Source organism: Hippoglossus hippoglossus, chromosome 11, assembly GCF_009819705.1.
Source record: "Hippoglossus hippoglossus isolate fHipHip1 chromosome 11, fHipHip1.pri, whole genome shotgun sequence".
Lineage (NCBI taxonomy): Eukaryota > Metazoa > Chordata > Actinopteri > Pleuronectiformes > Pleuronectidae > Hippoglossus > Hippoglossus hippoglossus.
The window spans coordinates 8182285-8202073 of NC_047161.1; the positions used below are offsets into that span (position 1 = coordinate 8182285).

A 19789-nucleotide genomic window follows, 5' to 3' on the forward strand; every position below is an offset into this window, starting at 1 on the left:
TTAGTCTCTCACTCTGATTCTCTTCTAAAAATAGATGTTGCTTCACCAGCTTTAATTTGGTCTGTTAAAAACATTGATTGCAAAAGAAAATGTCTAAACGTTCCCAAAATTGACAGCACAATCTTACCTTAACCTTTTCTTAATTATGGTATGCTTGATATTTACCATTAATTACACACAATAAAACAATCAATTAGTTGGTACGAACCATAATTGCTATAGCATTAAATTGATTGATCACTCTAATAAAGTGCAGGAGCAGAGCAAAAACACATTTCACTGCTTTCTGTTTCTAGGCCAGACTGTTACTGTTTTGCAGCCTAACCTTTATTTTTAGCAGAAATGCTGTGTCAGTGATAAATCTTTAGTCGCAGGGAAATCCTCTCACCAGCAGCTGCACACATGATCTGTCAATGTGTTATATGTGTCCTACAATTTTTTCTTTAATGTAGTTTATAACAATCACTGAAATTATGCTCCATAAAAGCTATAAATCATGTCATACTGTATATTTTAGATTGCCATTCTATTTTTTCTATGCATGTAGGGAAAAACGTCAATAAAGCAGAGTGCCGTACATTACTGTGTCCTTTGGTCTGGATGTCTGCACTCCCCACAATGGAACAGCCTCTGCTCCAAATGCCTCTGCACCAGTGCTTCCACAACTCACACTCAGCCAAAAGCGTGTGTTCAGGCCGGGCCAAGCATTCCTCTGGATTTAATCACTCGAATAATTCAAGCAAATGCGGAGTCAGCATCTTCTGGGGATACTAATACTGCTTTTAGAGAGCCAAAGTCACCTGGTTATCTGCCGGCTGCGTTAAATTATCTATGGAAGGGCTTGACATCTTTATGTCAAACCGGATAAGACATTATCGAAAAGAGCGGGCAATGAAATGACTACGATAGTGATTCTTTTCCATTAATAATAATGTTGAGCGAACATATGCTGCATCATGATAAAAACTTTCCGAAAGGGTTAATTACAATTGTTAATGAATCCTGTCACACTCCCAAAAAATGACGGCTGTGCTTAAGCACATGGCGTTAATTATTCATCCTCATTCATCATTCATAATTAAGGAAAATATTTTTTTTTTTATTTTACGTCATGATAATGAATGGGATTTTTATCCTGGAGTGTGAATACAACCAGCAGGGGGTCCGCAGACTGTTCAGAAACCTGCTAATTAATTATCTTTACAAAAGACATCCATCGGCCTAATTCACTGTTCAATCAGAGGGATTTCTCTGAAGCATTGATATGTTTCGCAGGTACACAGGCCACTGGATAAAAAATTTTAAAAAACTGAATGTAAATCAAAACCGTCATGTAGTTACTTTTTGCTCACTGCTCGCTGGACTTTGGAAAAAGACAGTTATACATTTCCAGTGATAAGAAGATTCGAGAAGGTTAATGTATGTGTTATTTTGAAGGGCCCCGACCAAATCACCCTGTTGCACTGGCGCCAGCTTGGCTTCAATCGTGCAGCTCCGGCTTTTACTCAGCACTTCTCCCTCGCCGCGCTATGTAGGTCAAGCCAACATTTGAAAAGTGGTTTAGTATACAACAGATGTCTCCAATAAGAAGTAATTCCCTTCTCCCTCCTCTGAGAACACTTCACAAACAAAAAGAAAGGGAAAGTGTATCTTTGGCAGGACCTTTGTTGTTTTCTTGCGTTGTCAGATAACTGTGATCATTTGCTTTTAAGCCTCGGTTGAAAAACCAAAGAAATGTGTTCATGGACCTTTGTTGCTCTGTTTCTTTTCTCCCTGCGTCCAGGCACCACCATCCCCCCTCTCCTGAACAGTACATCCAACAACCTCTATCTCAGCTTCAGCTCGGACATTAGTGTCTCAGCTGCTGGGTTTCACCTGGAATACACAGGTAACGTATTTATCGTGGAGATAACATGACTATGCAATAGATACATGAAACTTAAAGGTCCAGTGTGTAGAGTTTAGTGACATCTAGTGGTTAAGCTGAATGTTGCAGCTGAATACCTCTCACCTCACCCTCCCCTTCCAAACATGAAGGAGAACCTGTGGTAGCTCTCAGTTGTCATAAATACTCAAAAGGTGTTTAGTTTGTCCAGTTAGGGCTACTTTAAAAAACATGGCGGCCTCCGTAGAATGGACCCACTCCCGATGTAAATATAAAGTATTTAAAAATAAAGGGCCAATAGATCCCTTTCACCTGAATCTTACACACTGCACCTTCAACTGAAGCTTGTATAACGATGTTATTTTTTTATACTTTCAGCTATTGGGTTAGAGTCGTGCCCGGAGCCTCAGACTCCGAACTACGGAATTAGACAAGGAGACAGATTCATGGTCGGAGATGTTGTGCAGTTTTCATGTGAACAAGGGTACTCTCTTCAGGTATGAATACAACCTCCTGCATATTTTTTTTTGTTTGCATACTGTTTGTCCTTCACTACACACTCAAACCGGAGGATAGCAATTTCAAGTTGCAGTTGAATGCAAAGCGACTGCCAGCGATGTGTCTGAAATCATTAAAGGCTGCTCAGCGTCTCTGATGTGCTGCCATTCACTCGTTTCTCTATCCCCTGGCTCTGCAAACCAAGAACTATTTAATCTGCGAATCAGAGGGAAACCCCATTCTCAGGTGGTTTTTCCCGGGCTCATGCTAAACACACAGCTCTTGTGTGGTTTGCACAACTCGTGAATAATGTATGTCTCTGTTGTGGTCCGCCCGATGTCTTTGTAGCGCACTGTACAGCTCTAATGAAGGTTTGCCTTTGGTCATGTTTAATGTGCAGCTCCACAGTGTGACTGTTACACAATCCCGCTGTTATTGCGATATTATTGTCGAGCAGATAACACAGACTTAATTATCTGCTCATCTGTGGTGATTTCCCAACTGATGTTTGATCATAGATTGCTTTTTTTCATTTCTAGGGCAATGCACATATCACCTGCATGCCTGGTCCCGTTAGAAGATGGAACTACCCTGTACCACTGTGTCTCGGTAGGTGTCGTTCTACACAACATATATGCACACACTCTGGATACACAAAGACGCCTGCAGATTTTCAGTGCTGCAGAAATGACTGTAGTGTCTCTGAGCTGTTTGATCAGTTCACTGTTCTGTGATGAGCTGATTATTTAGTATTCTGTGTGGAACGCGATGAGGCTTTTAAACTGATGCAAAGTTAAGTCAGACTCTGCCACAAACACGCACGGTGTTGCCAAAGCATCAGAATGCAAACGAGGGGAAACAAGCGCCCGGACACATTTATACTCGCACAACGCTAATTTATTCAATGAGGTTTTTTTTATTAAAGACTCAGAATATTAATATAGTGTTGAAAATTGTGCAAAGTGTCAGGTCAGAAGCAATGTCCTAAAAAAGAGAGGGGAAGCAAGTCTGCTGAGCTCGGTGAGGTCACCCTCCTGCTTCTGATGCTCTGCTTTCGACACCCAACCACCTTTTTTCTTCTCTTTGTGTGTGTGCGTGACTCCAGCCCAGTGCGGTGGGTCTATGACAGATGTAAGTGGAGTGATTCTAAGTCCCGGTTACCCAGGCAACTACCCCAGTGGATTAGACTGCACATGGACAGTCAACTTACCTGTCGGCTTCGGTAAGACACACTGTCAACTTTGGACTTGAGCATGAAATATGTGCAGTTCTTTTTTCTGTGTGGTCGAGCATCTGTTTTCTCTCTTTGTGTCTGTCTCCACTTCTGTGTATCTATGTTATTTACAGACTGGCTTATTCAGTTACTCGCTCATTCATTGGATTAATGTCGGTGGCCTTTACCCATGCTTTTCAATTTGTTATCTACAGTAAATGTCACGAGTTGTGTATTTTTTTTCCCAGGCATCCATCTCCAGTTCCTGAACTTCTCCACCGAAGCGATCCACGATTACTTAGAGATCCGCAGTGGAACGCTGGAGACCGGCTCGGTCATCGACCGGTTCAGCGGCCCCGTCATCCCCAAAGCTCTGTTCAGCACCACCCACCAGACCAGCTTCTTCTTCCACAGCGACTACTCACAGAACAAACCTGGCTTCCACATCACATATCAAGGTGCATGTTGTCTTCAACAAGTTCCTGTGCAACATCTTGTTTACACTGATTCTCTAGGCAAAGAAAAAACAAGAGCTGACAACTGACAGGTTCTAACTCAGCTGAAAACAGCAGCTCCTGCCAATGTGGTCATCAGATTTATACAATTTAATTTCTCAGGATTGACAAATCAAATTAAAACAAAAGTATCAGACAACAATAAAAAAAAATTGTTTTGCACTTGCCAAAAATTACAGTGCTCATGCAGGTCCCTATAATTTCCGCGACTCGATGAGTGTCATATTTATTCACTGAGGCAACAAAAAAGGTTTTAAGCGTTCTTACATTAATTGTGACAAATTTGACAAATTAGCCTTAATTTGTTACCGGTATTTCCATTAATGGGGAAATTACAGTGGCCGATGAATAATGGCTCTTATCTGATGACAGCAGCACAGCCACAGTGTTTTAAAACAGGGAAAATGTAAATACAAGCAGTTTTATTATATTAATGGATGTTATCGCTACCAATGGTTGCCTTTCCCAGCATTTCTTGAGTCATCTCCTTTGTGTCTGTTTCTCGTCCCTCCAGCCTATCAGCTCCAGAGCTGCCCGGACCCTCGGCCTTTTCGAAACGGCATCGTGATCGGCACGGACTTCAGCGTGGGGATGACGGTGTCGTTTGAATGTCTGCCCGGTTACTCTCTGATCGGAGATGCTTCGCTCACGTGTTTACACGGGATCAGCAGGAACTGGAACCACCCGCTGCCACGATGTGAAGGTGAGTCGTGGCATCTGTGAACCTTTCGTCGGTTACATGCATTCTACAGTAGTTTGCTTTAATGGGAGATATCTCATAGTTTTACACTTGGGAGTAAAGTGAAGGGAATGACCCTTTAATGTGCACTTAATATTTTCATACCTTTCAACACTGCTTTTTTTAACAGAGTGCTCAGTGTAGTCGGCGTATAACCAGGTCATATTGATTGTTGCACTGTGGGTAAAGTAGAAAGTTTTGTGTAACTCAACACTTAATAAAAACTGAATTGTTCTACTGTTGAAGGAATCAACAGGAGAAAGTTCATTTCCACAAAAGTGTGTATGAAATAAATCTCGAAATAATTACAGAGCTGTCAGGAGTGTTGTTATTTTGTATTTCCAGATAATTGTGGAGGTGAAATCCCATCATGAAATTATTTTTTATTTAACTTTATGACCAGTAACTGCACATTAATCCAAGTAATATTATTTTTTAATTGTAAAGCTACTAAAGGACCCTCAGTTTATATAATTGTAAATATGAAGTGTTATGGCTCTCAGCCGCGGTGAGATTACATCAGTGCAGGGCAACACTCACACCCACAGAATACCTGAGCTGCAGAAGTGAAATAAAACTGTAATGACAGTTTATTCAAAGTATCAAGGTGTTATTAGAAGACTGATCGCCACGTCCTCCCTCAGTCATCCAGACAATTACCCAAGCTTCACAAAGTTAATACTAATTCGCTGGTAATTTATTAAAGGTAATTCTGTTAACGTTGTGTCTCGCAGCTCTCTGTGGTGGGAACATCACGTCATTAAATGGAACCATTTACTCTCCCGGTCACCCGGAGGAATACCCCAACTTCCAGGACTGCGTGTGGAGCGTGAGGGTTCCGCCCGGCCACGGGATTTACATCAACTTCACCGTGCTGAGCACCGAGCCGATATACGACTACATCACCGTGTGGTGGGTGTCAGTTCTTTATTTCACCGAGTTCGTCCTCGTTATGTCGCCACTTCTCACAGATCTCTGCATCTCCTTCTGCTTCATTAAGGTTTATTTCAGCAAACAAGTTTATTTTTTATTGGCCTGCCATTTAATCGCCATTTAATTTGTTCCTCCATATTCGGAAAATCTGTCACACGCACACGTTTTCTCTCTCCCAGGGTTTCATGCTCTTTAACATCTTTTCAGAGCTGCCCACTAATTGGTGAATTCCTGCAAGGGTTTATATGACTACAGACATTTCTCCTTGAATTTAAAGTTAGTTCCTCTGACATGATTTGCTTCTTGTCATGTTTCTTTTTCTTCCCATCTCTCTTTTCCCACAAGTCTTTCTCTCTCGCTAAGCCTCATATGCCGTATACAAAACATGTTTCTCTCCCCACCGCCCCACCCTTGACTTTTCTCGTCATTATTCTTCCTGAGGGGAGCGGCCATCGGCATCAGCAGACATTTTGTCAATGCAGGTGTTTAAATGGTGCTTAGATTGCATGTTTCTTAGTTATCTGCAGGTACGAGGTGGCAGCAGAACCATAAATAGACCGTACAGGCTGTTTCTATAGGGTTACAATATGTCTGCCGCTTCTCTATAGCGAAAGCCTGTTTCCCATAAATAGACCGCAGGGTGCATTGTCATCTGGCAGACCAGACACCCGACTGACACAGAAGGACCAAATGTCTGTCTCATATTTTCCAGCTTGTTATAATATTCACTTTCAGATTCAGATTTAGTTGCATGGATGCAGGTCTTGGCTCAATCTGATCTTCCAGGACCCAGTTCAGTAACATCACCATCAACAATCTGAATATTTAGATGTAACTTCCTGACTACAGCCTCCATCAGATATGGGACATACTGTTGATTGTTGTACCAGTTTAGATGCAAAATACTGTTGTGTCATTCTCTATGAACTAACAGCAGAAAACTCCTTCACATAAAGCTAATTTGATCTCACTTCTGGTTATTATATTTTATTTTATTCATTGATTAGTAAACATTTTTTATGTCTTTAACTTATTTGTTCAGTTTTTATTGTCCTCATCCTTAGCTGCATGTCTATTTGTAAATACATTGCTAAACCCTAGTCAAATTCCCTGTATGTGTATGTGATTCTGAAATTTCATGTTTTGTCCGTCAAAATCCATCAAAATCTGAACTCTACATAACAGCGATGAGGTTTATTTAATATATAGATGTATAAAGTGTACAGCTGTACTCAAAACTGCCAAAAAAACATCCATTCAGCCTTTCTCATGTCAAACAACACAACATTGTTGAGCCATGTGCTGTCCACCCACGGCCAATTCTGTGAATCCATGAATTGGTCCCACAGCATGTCCCTGACCCTGCTGTCAGCTGGGAGGAAAAAAAAGAAAGTAGACAAACTGCTGAACTCACACAAAGCAAAGACAGCAGCAGATTTAAAAACTCACAACCTCGCTGCCACCACACCGGCTCCCCGTGGGGAGCACAGTGTCCATGGTAAAGGTGTGATTTTCACAGCGGTCTCCTCCGTCCGGAGCCAGTCAACCTGACAGTCAGTTAGTCGGCTAATTGGGTCTCACACTGGGAGCCATACTACTGGAGTCCATGGTAAGAATTACCATACATGTCACCGATGTTACCACACACAGGACGGCCTTCTCTCTGTGTGTGTGTGTGTGTGTGTGTGTGTGTGTGTGTGTGTGTGTGTGTGTGTGTGTGTGTGTGTGTGTGTGTGTGTGTGTGTGTGGGTGTGTGTGTGTGTGTGTGTGTGTGTGTGTGTGTGTGTGTGTGTGTGGGTGTGTGTGGGTGTGTGTGTGTGTGAGATGCCATAATGCTCTCGTAATTGTTAGTGAACGTGAGCATCAGCAGCAATCAGCGGTGGAAAAGCCTCGAATGAACCAACTCCGAGCCGCCCAATCATCAGCAAGGATAATTCCTTGCATAACCTGACAGGTATAATTGGCCTCATTTAAAAACACTTAACAGCAGGAAATAATCATTTCATCTAACTTGCTGATGACACTTTTTAATCATCGATAATGAGCCCTCTATTGGTTAGTTCCCAGTCTGACAGCTGGTGGTGTTGTCATTAAAGGTGAAATATGCTCATGACACTGCACCGGGAGCCCGACCTGCCATTTGATGGATAACTTCCTGTCGGCGGTGTGTGGAAATTGTGCAACTTTTCATGAAGCCGATATCATTATGACGGAAAAGAAGCCAAAGGTCCAAGTCAAATTCTGAACCTGGATTCGTATTTGTTTCTCTTTTGATCTGATGACGTGTAAATCAATCTTCATCCATCAGGAAATGCTGCTGGTATTTTGTGAGTTCACTACAATGTGAGTTTGTGGATGTTTCATATCTAAATGAGCTTTGTGACATTGTTGAGATGGTTCCGAGAAGGAAGATGAGCCCACATTCACGCACAATCACTCTGGTGCGCGGCCACTTTGTCACACAAAGTCTGAAACCCATTCGCAGTCAATGGAGCAGCTCCAGGTCTTTGTTTCTTCCCTCGGAGAAACCATTTCCTGATCACAAATCACCGTTTAAATGTCACAGACGACTGCGAGAACTTAAACAATAATATTTTATGCTGAATTCTCTAACCCCATTGTTCTATAAAGAAAGATCAAGTCCATTCATTAGTGGGCCTTTAATCTATGAGTGCACCTTTTTGTGACATAAATCTTCTTTTTGTATTTCCACAGGGACGGTCCGGACCAATCCTCTCCTCAGATCGGCCAGTTCAGTGGGAACACAGCTTTGGAGTCCGTCTACTCCACCTCCAACATCATCCTCATCAAGTTCCACTCGGACTTCTCTGGAGCTGGCTTCTTTGTCTTAAGCTACCACGGTAAGAACGTAACCACATTGTCAAGGTTGTCTGGGGGCTGGCGATATTATTATTGACTGTACACATCATTTGATTGTGTCCACTCTTTTACACATAAAAGTGTCATTAGCCATTTTATCTGTAGCTGAATTTGTTAGCCTCAGCAAAGGGGGTAAAACCAGTAGGCAATTTGTTCATTTTGAATCCTGCCTGCCTGCTGAGGAGAGTAAAATCTTTATGGACGGCCAGCGACGCAGGCAGGTTTTCTGCCAGTGCAGCTGATGGACAGTCTGACTATGACAGACGGTCAGTGTGTTTGTGTGGGAGAGCGAGGCAAAGAGCACTGTCTCCCTGTTCTTTTTTTTATGCCAGTCGGTTTCATCCCTTCCGTTAGCAGCATTAACTTTGGATGCTCACCTGCTCAGACAAATTCTCTCTCTTCACCTGCAGCCCTCGCTCTCATATGGAATGGGATGGTGGTGACAGGTTGTCTAAGGTCACTTTGGTTCATTCCTACAATTCGCCTGCTGGTTAAAACTCTGTCGCTGTGATAAGTTGGAGCTGCATTGATGGCATCGCTGAGTTTCGACTCGTCCTCCTTATCTTCCACCTGCTTCTTTTCACTCACTCTGACTCAGGACGTTTTTATAGTCTTTATCACAACCAAACCACACTAATAATATATTAGTCACAGTGGAGCTATTGATAGTTTTCATATCATGAATTAAATTGGTATTTGCAGTGATGTAGATAAAGTCCTCTGTGGATTAACAGACCACGTATGAATTCAACGTTTCCCTTTCGAGACCTTCTTCTTTGAGCTCATTTTTGACAAAGCACAGGGTGACTCCAATTGAGTCACAAGATACTTGAGCATAGTTTGTCATATGTGAGTCACTCTCCTGTGGCATTGAAGCCCTTTTTTCAGGTCTCATGTCCTTGGTGACAGAGCGAATAGACCCGTTTTTTGTCCAGTGAAATATTGTAATAATGCTTGACATCGTTGATAAATGTAAGTGAAGCTCAATAAAACACTGAAAGGTATAAAATGGCCACTGCCAACCAAACCAAGGCCGCATTTGATAAATATGATGCTGTGGTTGGAAGATAAAGTGAAAGAGTTATTTTCGTAAAATGAGGACGGAGAATGGCTGTTCGTTTCGATGAAGGTTTGATTTTGATTGATATGATTGACGACTTGGACAAAGAACAACTGATTGAAGTGTGCAAATCAATCACTTATCACCTGATACACTATAAGTGATCGGGGTTCTGACCTAATGTCTCATGATCGGAGGAAAGTAACGTTTCTAAAGTGGTTTGTCGAAAAGAAACTTAATTTTACTTTTAAGTTCATCTTTCAACTTCACCTGTGTACAAATATCCACCTTGTTTTCTCATCCTTGGTTATAACCTCCTTTTGTTCTCAGGAATTTAGTAATCAGATTCAAATGAAATACGTTTATTGCCCTGATTTTAAGCCATTGAGAAAAACGCAGCACAACTTAATGAAGAACAAACTTTTAAATTGTGTTTTAATTGCTGCTGGAGTCACGCAAGTAATACATTCATTCACTGGGGTTTGTTCATTAGTGAGTCTCTCCTTGTACAGAAGGTTTTTATGTTTCTGTTTCACACACACACACACACACACACACAGAGAGAGTCATCTCCCCTCCTCAGAGTTTGGGAGATTGTATTTTTCGCTGCTCTGTCTCCGTGTCAAAACTGTCTGTGCCGTTCAGTTTTTCATTTCATTTCAATCTTTCGCTCTGGTCCTTCTGTGCACTCAGATTACTCTTTGTTTTCAACCACTGTTTAAGATGAAATCCTCCCCGATCGTCTTCCTTTCCCGTTTTTGCCTGTCTGCCTGCAAACATCAATCTTTTTTCGGACGACTGTTGTGAAATCGTTTGGCTCCAATTATGATGTTTTTCCTTCTGTGATTTGACTTGAAGCTTTGAAGGCTGACATTACAACAATGCATACAATGGATGAGCTCAAATAATGGTGAAAGAGTTATTTGCATGACTATGAAAAACCCTCAGAAACAGGGTTGAATGTAAGATTTAATCCCTGTCATTTTATTTCTTCTTTTTCTAACATTCAAATGTAGGGTCTCTTGATTAATTCAATTGAATTCAGTTTTATCCATTTAGTGCCAGATCATAACATACATTATCTCATAACTCTAACATAGGAAGGTTGAGATCATTGAAATTATAGAGAAATCCAACAGTATCGTATTTTAGGAACATTATTTTACAGAGTAGGGATGGGAGGCTCAAGTGGAAATGTCCTGAAGTTGACCCCAGATTATTTTTACTCTTTGTGTACTTTAACTTCAAGTGTTTTATAAACAGTGAGAAAATAGCTTATTGCTAGAAAAATGCTGATACTTTGGGGATTGCAGGGTTTTCCTCAGACAGCAAAGTAAATAATAATTATATTACTCATCCTTGTCAGAACAGTTCATTGTCTTTTGACAGAATGGATTCTAATGAGTCTAACTTTCTCTACTTGTATTACCCTTCACAACACAGTCTGTCAAAGGGTCTCTCTCTCTCTCTCTCTCTCTCTCTCTCTCTCTCTCTCTCTCTCTCTCTCTCTCTCTCTCTGCCCTCCACCTTTTCCTCCAAGAAGTTTCCATTTGCTTCTTTTCCAACAATTTCTCTTCTCTGCTCGTGAGTGTGGATGTCAGGTTTTATTTTTTTTAATTTTGAGCAGGCTTCCCCTTTTTCAGACAGATGACACGTTGTTAATGAACTTCTGTTTGCAGGTTTTAACTGTCAGCTGTCACACTCGCACAGGAACTGCACCAGCTGACGGATCCAAGTATATTTTCAATTTCTGCTTTATTGGGGGACGCACAGCGCAGAGTGACACGGGAGATGGAGAAGGGGGGAGACGGGATGGCATGCGCGCCAGTGGTCGTTAGCATTGTTTTGTCACTTCAATTTTATTAGATGATAAAAACAAGAATAGAAAGGCAAGAGTCAGGGTTGTATGAGCAGGTCGTGTTTCCCTACTTTGTAGTCTAGAAAAGATAAAAATGTCTAAGTTAACGAATGCAGGAATAATAAGCAGCGCTCCTGATAGATTTTCCTCGTGAGGGAACACATTTTCTATTTATTTACGTTTCTTCCTCTGCGTCCTTTAGTGACGCAGCAGAAATTCAGAAGCACTTTGTCTCCGAGACAGATGCTAAAGTGCAGTTTTGGTTTGAAATGCCAAATATACCCCAGCGGAAGCATCAGTCCTCCGGTCGGGGGATGTTTATCAATGCCGTTGTCCTTCTATTTATTTATGTCTGGGTCACGGCTCTGAATGCCAGAACAATCCCGCGCAGGGACGAGGACCACGCTGCGGCTGATGGTGTTGTCATGGACATGTGGACGGAGAAAGACGATGATGTGACGTGAATGTGGAAGTAGCTATAAGAGAAGAAGAAAAAAAGAAAAACGCTCTCGGAGCTTAGTGAGATCAATGACTGCTCACAGTGATCCTCTCACACACTGGCACACACACACACACACACACACACACACACACACACACACACACACACACACACACACACACACACACACACACACACACACACACACACACACACAACAGGGCTTTGATATGCATGAGAGCAGCAGATACTATTGGCAGGTCTCATTTTCATAGTCAATTTCATCCTGACTTACAGCCCTCAGCCCTCTCTGTCTCTCTCTCTCCCTCTCTCCATCTGTGTTTTCTCCCTCTTTCTCTTACTCTGTTAGTGAGTGATCTATGGTCATGCAGTCATATTGATTGCAGCCTTCAGCTCAGTAGCTGTGAAGCCACTTGCTCTTTATGATTCAAGGCAGGGCTGTGTCTGCGCGGCGGCGTCTATTTGTCGATCCCCGCGGTTTGGTGACCGGACAGCCTGAACTTTAAAAAGTGAAGTTAAACTGATACAACCAAGATTAAATCAAATAAGCAGACAACAGGTTGTGTCATTATTTGAGTCACGGAAGGATTTTCTCAATGCAGCACGACCAGAAACTTAGATTTAAGACATTCACAGCAGCAACAAAGAAAACATCAGACAACCCAGTTTAAGTTGATCAAACATATTTCTTTTCACATCTAAATGGTGCCTCTCTGTGTTCTCTCTCCTCCTCAGCCTACCAATTAAGGGTTTGTCAGCCTCCTCCAGAAGTGGCCAGCGCTGACGTACTGATGGAGGACGGGGAGCTGGAGATAGGTGAGCTGTCTGGCTGACGCGTCACTTTGATGGAGGATGCAAACTAGTCAGTTGCCAATAGGATAAAATAAAAACCATGAAGATCCCGATCAAGAGTCACTGGTGCGGTGTAATATTTGTGTAATTAAAAATTGTATTTAAAAAACCGTATAAAGAGGTGGAGGAAGTATTTTAGACAATAGAATACCCCTAATGTATTTGTATGTGTCAGAAAGGCCCAATGGATGTGATGTATATATTTTAAATTATGAATAATATTATATTAGTACTACTGTATTCTATTTGGTCACGGTGAAACTGTCTTTAAACTATTTAAGAAGCTGTTGGGGAGTTTAATTTATAACAGTGAAAGTTGATTATGTTTTCATTATGTCAAATCTTAATTTGTAAAACTGTCAAATAAGTGTAGTGGAGTAAGAAGTACACTAAGTCCCTCAGACATAAAGGGGAGGAGAAAAATGGCAAATGGAAATTACTCAAGTAAAAGTACATCAGCTTTGTACTTTAGTGCAGTGCATGAGTAATTGTAAATGATACGTTTCATTATTCGCCTTATTTTTATTTCCAAACACTTTCCTCATGCAATGCTTGTGTCCCTCCAGGTGACATCATCAGGTACAGATGCCAACCTGGCTTCTCATTGGTCGGCAGCGAGATTCTCACCTGTCGCCTTGGAGAGAGACTGCAGATGGATGCACCTCCTCCAACATGCCAAGGTGTGTGTTTGTCAACACAGCAGCAAAAAGGGTTTTAACAAAATATCTGATGCTAAAAAAATGTAAATAAGGTAATAGTGTGTATAAATTTAACTTAACCATTTCTCTACCATGTCCACAGTCCAATGCCCGGCACACGACGTGAGGTACGACTCATCAGGCGTCATCCTGAGCCCCGGTTGGCCAGAAAGTTACCCCAATCTCCAGATGTGTTCGTGGAGCATCACAGTAGAGAAAGGATACAACGTCACCATCACCTTCGAGAGCTTCCACACGGAGAGAGAGTTTGATGTGCTGGAGATATTTGATGGTAAAACACACACACACACACACACGATCCAAGTTGACCACCATGGGAAAACCAGACATACAGTTATATATAGACTTCTAATTCCAGCACCAGCACAGAACAAATTGCAGTTTCTTTTGAGTGTCTCACCCTTCTGTGTGTTTTCTTCCTCCCCATCTTCTTCCTCCGCTCTCTTTCACCTTTTCTCGCTCTCTCTCAGGTTCCACAACCAACAGTCCCACTCTGGCCACGCTGAGCGGCGACCTGCCCACACCCTTCAACCTCACCACCTCCGGCCACCAGTTCCTGGTCCGCTGGTCCTCAGACCACGGCACGAACAAGAAAGGCTTCAAAATTCGCTATGTTGGTGAGTACCAAAGTATGTATCCCAACTTTATTTTTACTACTACTTTATACTATTGTTGTAATGCATGGCTGCTAGGACAGACTTAGACAGACAGAAGAACATATAAAAGACTTTAACTTTTAAATTGAGCCAAAGTTTGTATCATAATTCGTTAAACGTAATGAGAAACAAGAGACAGCTTTGACAAGAAATCGCACAATATACAAGTAAGTTGGTTTGATCTTCAGCGTTATCTTCTTCCTCACTTCTGTCTGTCTAAAGCACACGACTGAAATGCATTATGGGTTTACTTCCATTCACACGAGGAAACCTGGACGAGCACAGATGTTGTTTTACAGAGCTTTGCATTCAGTCGTGCACCTCCACCTGCTGAGTCTAACTTTAGACGGTTGGACATTAAGCACCGTGGGTAATGGGAGCTGAGTACTTTATTCAAGGACACTTTATGACAGTTGCAGGGGAGGAGACGCTATCAGCTGTTGACTTTGCGTATTCACTTCATAGCCTCCACTCAGGAGGCCGCCTCTTTAACCTTTAACAGAACCATTGTTCTGTATGATGAATGATATATTGAATAATAACAGGGGGGGGGGAAAGAGCCTCCCAGGACGCTCACGCTCAGTAACCTTCGTCTGTAGCTGTGGTTAATGTGGGCATCTGTGAGGATTGTGCAACATATGCTGTGAGCAATACTAATAAGAGGGTTCAACTTCAACAGTGCACAATTAGGTTCCTATACCATAGTGTACTTTTCTCATTATTAAGACATACGGAATATGTTGGTATGTCTGTTTTTGTTTTTTTCAGAATAAACTTATATTATTATATAATATGAGATACTGACATTTCTGTATTTGGACCTTTAGCTACTGCCACAGATACAGAGTCAGACAGAGTTTGCAGTTTGCCAATAATATATACAGTTGACGGACTCAAATATTTATTTTCTGGTTTTCAGTTTCAGCATTTTTCCATTGCCGATATTGTCTGAAGTAAAGAATGAATGTTTTATATGTGAAAGAATATTTCATAAAATTGCATAAAGCAGCTCTCGACTTCTCTGGCATTTTTGACAGCAACTGTAACTCATTGATTGTTTGACAAAAGAAAAAATGTTGAAATACTTTAAATGTGACAGAAAAGTAAAATCACCATAATGAATTATCATTAATATTTCTAGTTTAGCCGTGCTAGTGTTTGGAGATATTGTACATGGTGTGATAATACAACTGAACAGTTTAAAATATTTTATCCACAAAAACGACACATGTGCCTGATTCCACTTCAGCTTTGCCTTCAGTTGTGTTTTATATGCACTCGTGACTTGTGTTGGGAAAGTGTCATCTAATCGCTGCAGTATCACGACACCAGACTTAAATGTTCCTAACACTTAAACCTTGTAGTAAGGGACTAATGATAATGTTTATATTGCACACCTGCATGCAGACATAACCATAGATCTGTGAAGCTATAATCTCCTAATTGGTGTGAAGGGACATTTTCCTGTCTTTCTCTTTGGATAGATTTGTTCAGTTAGCGTCTTTGGTGTCAGAGTGTCGGTGTGACTTTACTTCAAATCTCTTCTTTATTTTTGTACTTTTTCTCCACTCCAGCACTGTACTGCTCCACGCCAGACTCTCCCCTTCACGGCTCCATCTCCTCTCAGAGCGGCGGCCACATCAATAGCGTGGTGCGGTGGGCCTGTGACCGTGGATACCGTCTCATTGGCAACGCCACGGCAACCTGCCGACGCTCATCCCTCGGTTACCACGCGTGGGACTCTCCTGTACCTGCGTGTCAAGGTGGGTCTGTTCAGGGTGTTAACTGTAAATGTGATGCATGTTTTTTTTTACTTAAAAATTGTATAAATTGGAATTATTTGTATTATTATTGCATTATTATTGGAATTGGACTTTGTATTTATTATTGATGATTTTGTATTTTTATTATTTTATTATTTATTGAAGTGAATCACAGCCAGGTTGTTTTGTAATGGACTGAACTTTTCACACATTGGCTACGTGTTACAGTGACTCGTTCTACTCTGTGTGCACCAGTCCAAGGGTGAGGTGCAAGATGACGCCAGCCATTATCGGACATTTACTTAAAGGTTCAGTGTGTAGAATTTAATGACATCTAGTAGTGGAGTTGCATTTTGCAGCTGAATACCCCTCACCTCACCCTCCCCTTCCAAACATGAAGGAGAACCTTTGGTAGCCTTCAATTGTCATAAAAACTCAAAAGGTGTTTAGTTTGTCCTGTCTGGGCTACTGTAAAAAACATGGCGGCCTCCGTAGAGAGGACCCGCTCCTGATGTAAATATAAAGTATTTAAATATAAAGGGACCATTCCAGTGTAAAGAAAACAACAATTTGTACATTTTAGATGAAACACACAAGTGAAAACAACACTAGTATTATTTTATATTCAGTTTCTACCAATCAATCCCTTTCACCTAGATCTTACACACTGGACCTTTAAATGCAAATTAATCTTACGGTCATTGAAAATAAATTGAATCACCCAAAAATAAATTCCACTTACATTTGTCTCCAGCTTGAGTCATAGCTAACGCAGCTAACAGGGATGGAACGGCCAAAACAGAGTGTGTGGCAGAAAATAGACCCAAGTGTGTCCTCTCTATGAACCTCGAAAACCTTTTTCCCCTCTAAGTATCAATTTATTCTTTTTTATTCCAGAGTCGACATATTCGAAAATTCGAGTCAGTGAAATGTCAGATCCATTGTTTTGTAGAAAGGGCATAAAACGTATATAATTCATATCCCTTTGTGTTTTCAGAATGTGTTACATTGAGCTCTGCAGAGACCTGATGGCGTTTTATGTTACACCTGCTCATGTCTAATCCCACACATGAAATAACCATACGAGGGCGCAGCTTGTAGCCGAGAGAAAGTCAAATGAAGAACATATAGCAGATTGTTGACACTCTGTAATAACACAGCTGCTCTTAAAAAACACGGGTCTATTTAAAAACACAGCGCAGCACCTAGTTGGAAACTGGAGATCAAGCATCTCTTGATTGCATATTTTTAGTTTGATCAATTCCTTGAATAAATATGTAAGATTGTTTGCAAAGACACAATAGATCCAGTGGCTTTGAATCCCCAGAAATATTTCAAACACATCGAATCTGCCTCCCGGACAGACGTGATGTGTCTTCTGTCTTTTCTCATGTCGTCCTCTTAACTGCCGCGTGTTCTCCCCCTAGCTGTTTCGTGCGGGGCGCCCAAGTCTCCGACAAACGGCGGCACTTTAACGGCCGACTACTCCGTCGGAACGAGAGTCTCCTATTTCTGTAACGACGGGTACAGACTCTCCAGCAAAGAGCTGACGTCGGCCATCTGTCAGCCCGACGGAACATGGAGCAACCACAATAAGATACCGCGGTGTTCTGGTGAGTAACACATGGAACAGTCGGACCACTCGAATATCAACAATCACCAATGCCAAATATGATCGTTTGACTAATTTTGGACAAACTAAACACATACGAGATCGAGAATGGCACATTCCTCTGCCGATCCCCAACAGTTAAATTCTGCACCAAATACATCATATTCTGTTCTCATGAAGATACATACGAAGTGCTGATTCTGTAATGAATCCACATTATCTCAGCCACACAGTGGTTACAGGTTTCTAGTCCTATTTGTCATCGTACAGCTGCTGAAAACAACAATTTAACCCGCTATGAAACCACTACATAACCTGCTAGATCCAGATTTTGATTCCACACACTCATAGATATCACTCCCCTTGTTTTTCATCAAGATTCATGAATTATTCCCTCGGAAATCAGTCCAATTGTCCAAACAACGCCATATCCTGATCTGCACCAAAATTGATTGGGTTTCTTTCTCCATCAAGTTTCATGGAAATCTGTTGAGTGCTTGTTTGTGTAATCCTGCTGACAAACACACAAATAAACAAACAAACAAAAAGGTTGTGAAAACCGAACCTCCTCACCAGAGGTAAATATATAAAATAATCACGTCCCACTGAGTATGATGCATATACTCGTTTGTAAGCAATCACCGTTATGAGTCGTAGACATTTATGGCGAAGGCATCAGTATTTAAATTGAGTCATTATTATGCATCTGTGAGATATTTTACAGTGGCTTGGCCCCACTCTGAGCCGGCTGTTTACTATCTGACACTATTTAAGATGGAAATTGTGTTTCTTTTTCTTTTTTTTTTTTTTTAAACGTAAGCTAATTTAGTTTTCTCCTCACGCTCCTTTCCGTCTCTGCAGTGGTCGTATGCCCCAGCATCGGGTCGTTCTCTCTGGAGCACGGCCGCTGGAGGATCGTCAACGGCTCGCACTATGAATACAGAACTCGAATCGTGTTCACCTGCGACCCGGGGTACTACCGATTAGGCCCCGCCCACATCCAGTGCTTGCCCACTGGCGTGTGGAGCTGGAGGAACGAGAGGCCACACTGCCAGGGTGAGTGACTGAGGCGGTTTAATGACCAGAGAAGGAACTATTATAACAAATCTGAGCATGTAGGCGTACAAATCATTACATTGAGACATGCTTGTCGGTTCAGATCCTTCATTTACTTTTATATATGACAAATAAATCATCATGTTCAGATCTATTTCTCTCGTACAACTATTCTCCTTTGAAACAGTGTGTTCTGCCTTATTCATTAGGCCTCTCTCACTCAGTAAGACACTGCACACAGGGAAAGGTCAGAGTGAGGTTTCCCACTTCCACCACTTGTATGCATCGTAGGACCGTAATCCCCTTTTATCATCTGCAGTAACCATAGCAACCAAGGTCGATTCAGGTAGTGGCATAGATAACAACCGAGGGAAGGTCTGTAGAAATATGTACTCAGATGTTCTCAGAGACGGACAGAGGGCAAACTGTCCCGTCTTATTGTCAGGCAGAAGTCAGGAGAAGCTACAACAGGTAAGACATGAGCATAAAGAGATTCTCGGGCGACAGCACAGCTCCACCTGTCAACATCTGTGCAGCTCATCTTCCAGATTTCTTGATTGCTGATGGAATATATATTCTCCAGGTTGAAATACAAATCATCTCCTAAAACCTCATTTCTCTAGCTCAAATATTTCCATTATAACTACATAGTTTCCATTTAATGTATATAATATTGCTGATTATGTACTTATTGCTGATTATATCCCTATATCCCTAACATTGATTATCTCAGCTCTGATATAGTCAAGGTAAAATATTCAATACTCTTTCTAACTCTCTGCCAAAAAAGGAAACACGTGTATTTTCAAACTTTTCCATCAAAGTGCCCTCTGCCTATTTTTATATAATTTTATGCTCTTGTTAATGTTTTAAGTCTGCAAGTGTGTGAAGATGTGGAGAAATGACTAACCTGCGGTAGCCTGATGCTACCATTGTCATTTATAAACAGTTTGAATAACAGATATGAGTCTGGAATGAGAATATATTTTTATTTATATTCAAGGGCCAAAACAAATTGGCTGGAAAAGCATTTTATTATAAATGTGCTGTTATCAAAAGATAGAGGTGTGTTAAATGGTAATTGAAT

General features: G+C 41.4%; 1 protein-coding gene across 6 annotated transcripts in view; it reads left to right on the forward strand.

Moving 5' to 3' along the window:
• Window positions 1–19789, forward strand: part of csmd3b (CUB and Sushi multiple domains 3b) — a 319867-nt gene that overhangs the window by 267674 nt on the left and 32404 nt on the right. For 4 of the 6 annotated variants that reach the window (XM_034599798.1, XM_034599797.1, XM_034599799.1 and 1 more), the window contains exons 40-54: window positions 1784–1888; window positions 2264–2382; window positions 2923–2992; window positions 3489–3605; window positions 3845–4054; window positions 4626–4814; window positions 5585–5762; window positions 8499–8644; window positions 12780–12860; window positions 13463–13576; window positions 13698–13886; window positions 14086–14244; window positions 15846–16034; window positions 17462–17647; window positions 18508–18702. In XM_034599798.1, the coding sequence (XP_034455689.1) occupies window positions 1784–1888; window positions 2264–2382; window positions 2923–2992; window positions 3489–3605; window positions 3845–4054; window positions 4626–4814; window positions 5585–5762; window positions 8499–8644; window positions 12780–12860; window positions 13463–13576; window positions 13698–13886; window positions 14086–14244; window positions 15846–16034; window positions 17462–17647; window positions 18508–18702 (2247 nt within the window). The remainder of the gene's footprint in view (window positions 1–1783; window positions 1889–2263; window positions 2383–2922; window positions 2993–3488; window positions 3606–3844; window positions 4055–4625; window positions 4815–5584; window positions 5763–8498; window positions 8645–12779; window positions 12861–13462; window positions 13577–13697; window positions 13887–14085; window positions 14245–15845; window positions 16035–17461; window positions 17648–18507; window positions 18703–19789) is intronic. The other 2 variants (XM_034599800.1, XM_034599801.1) reach the window with 1 other exon arrangement.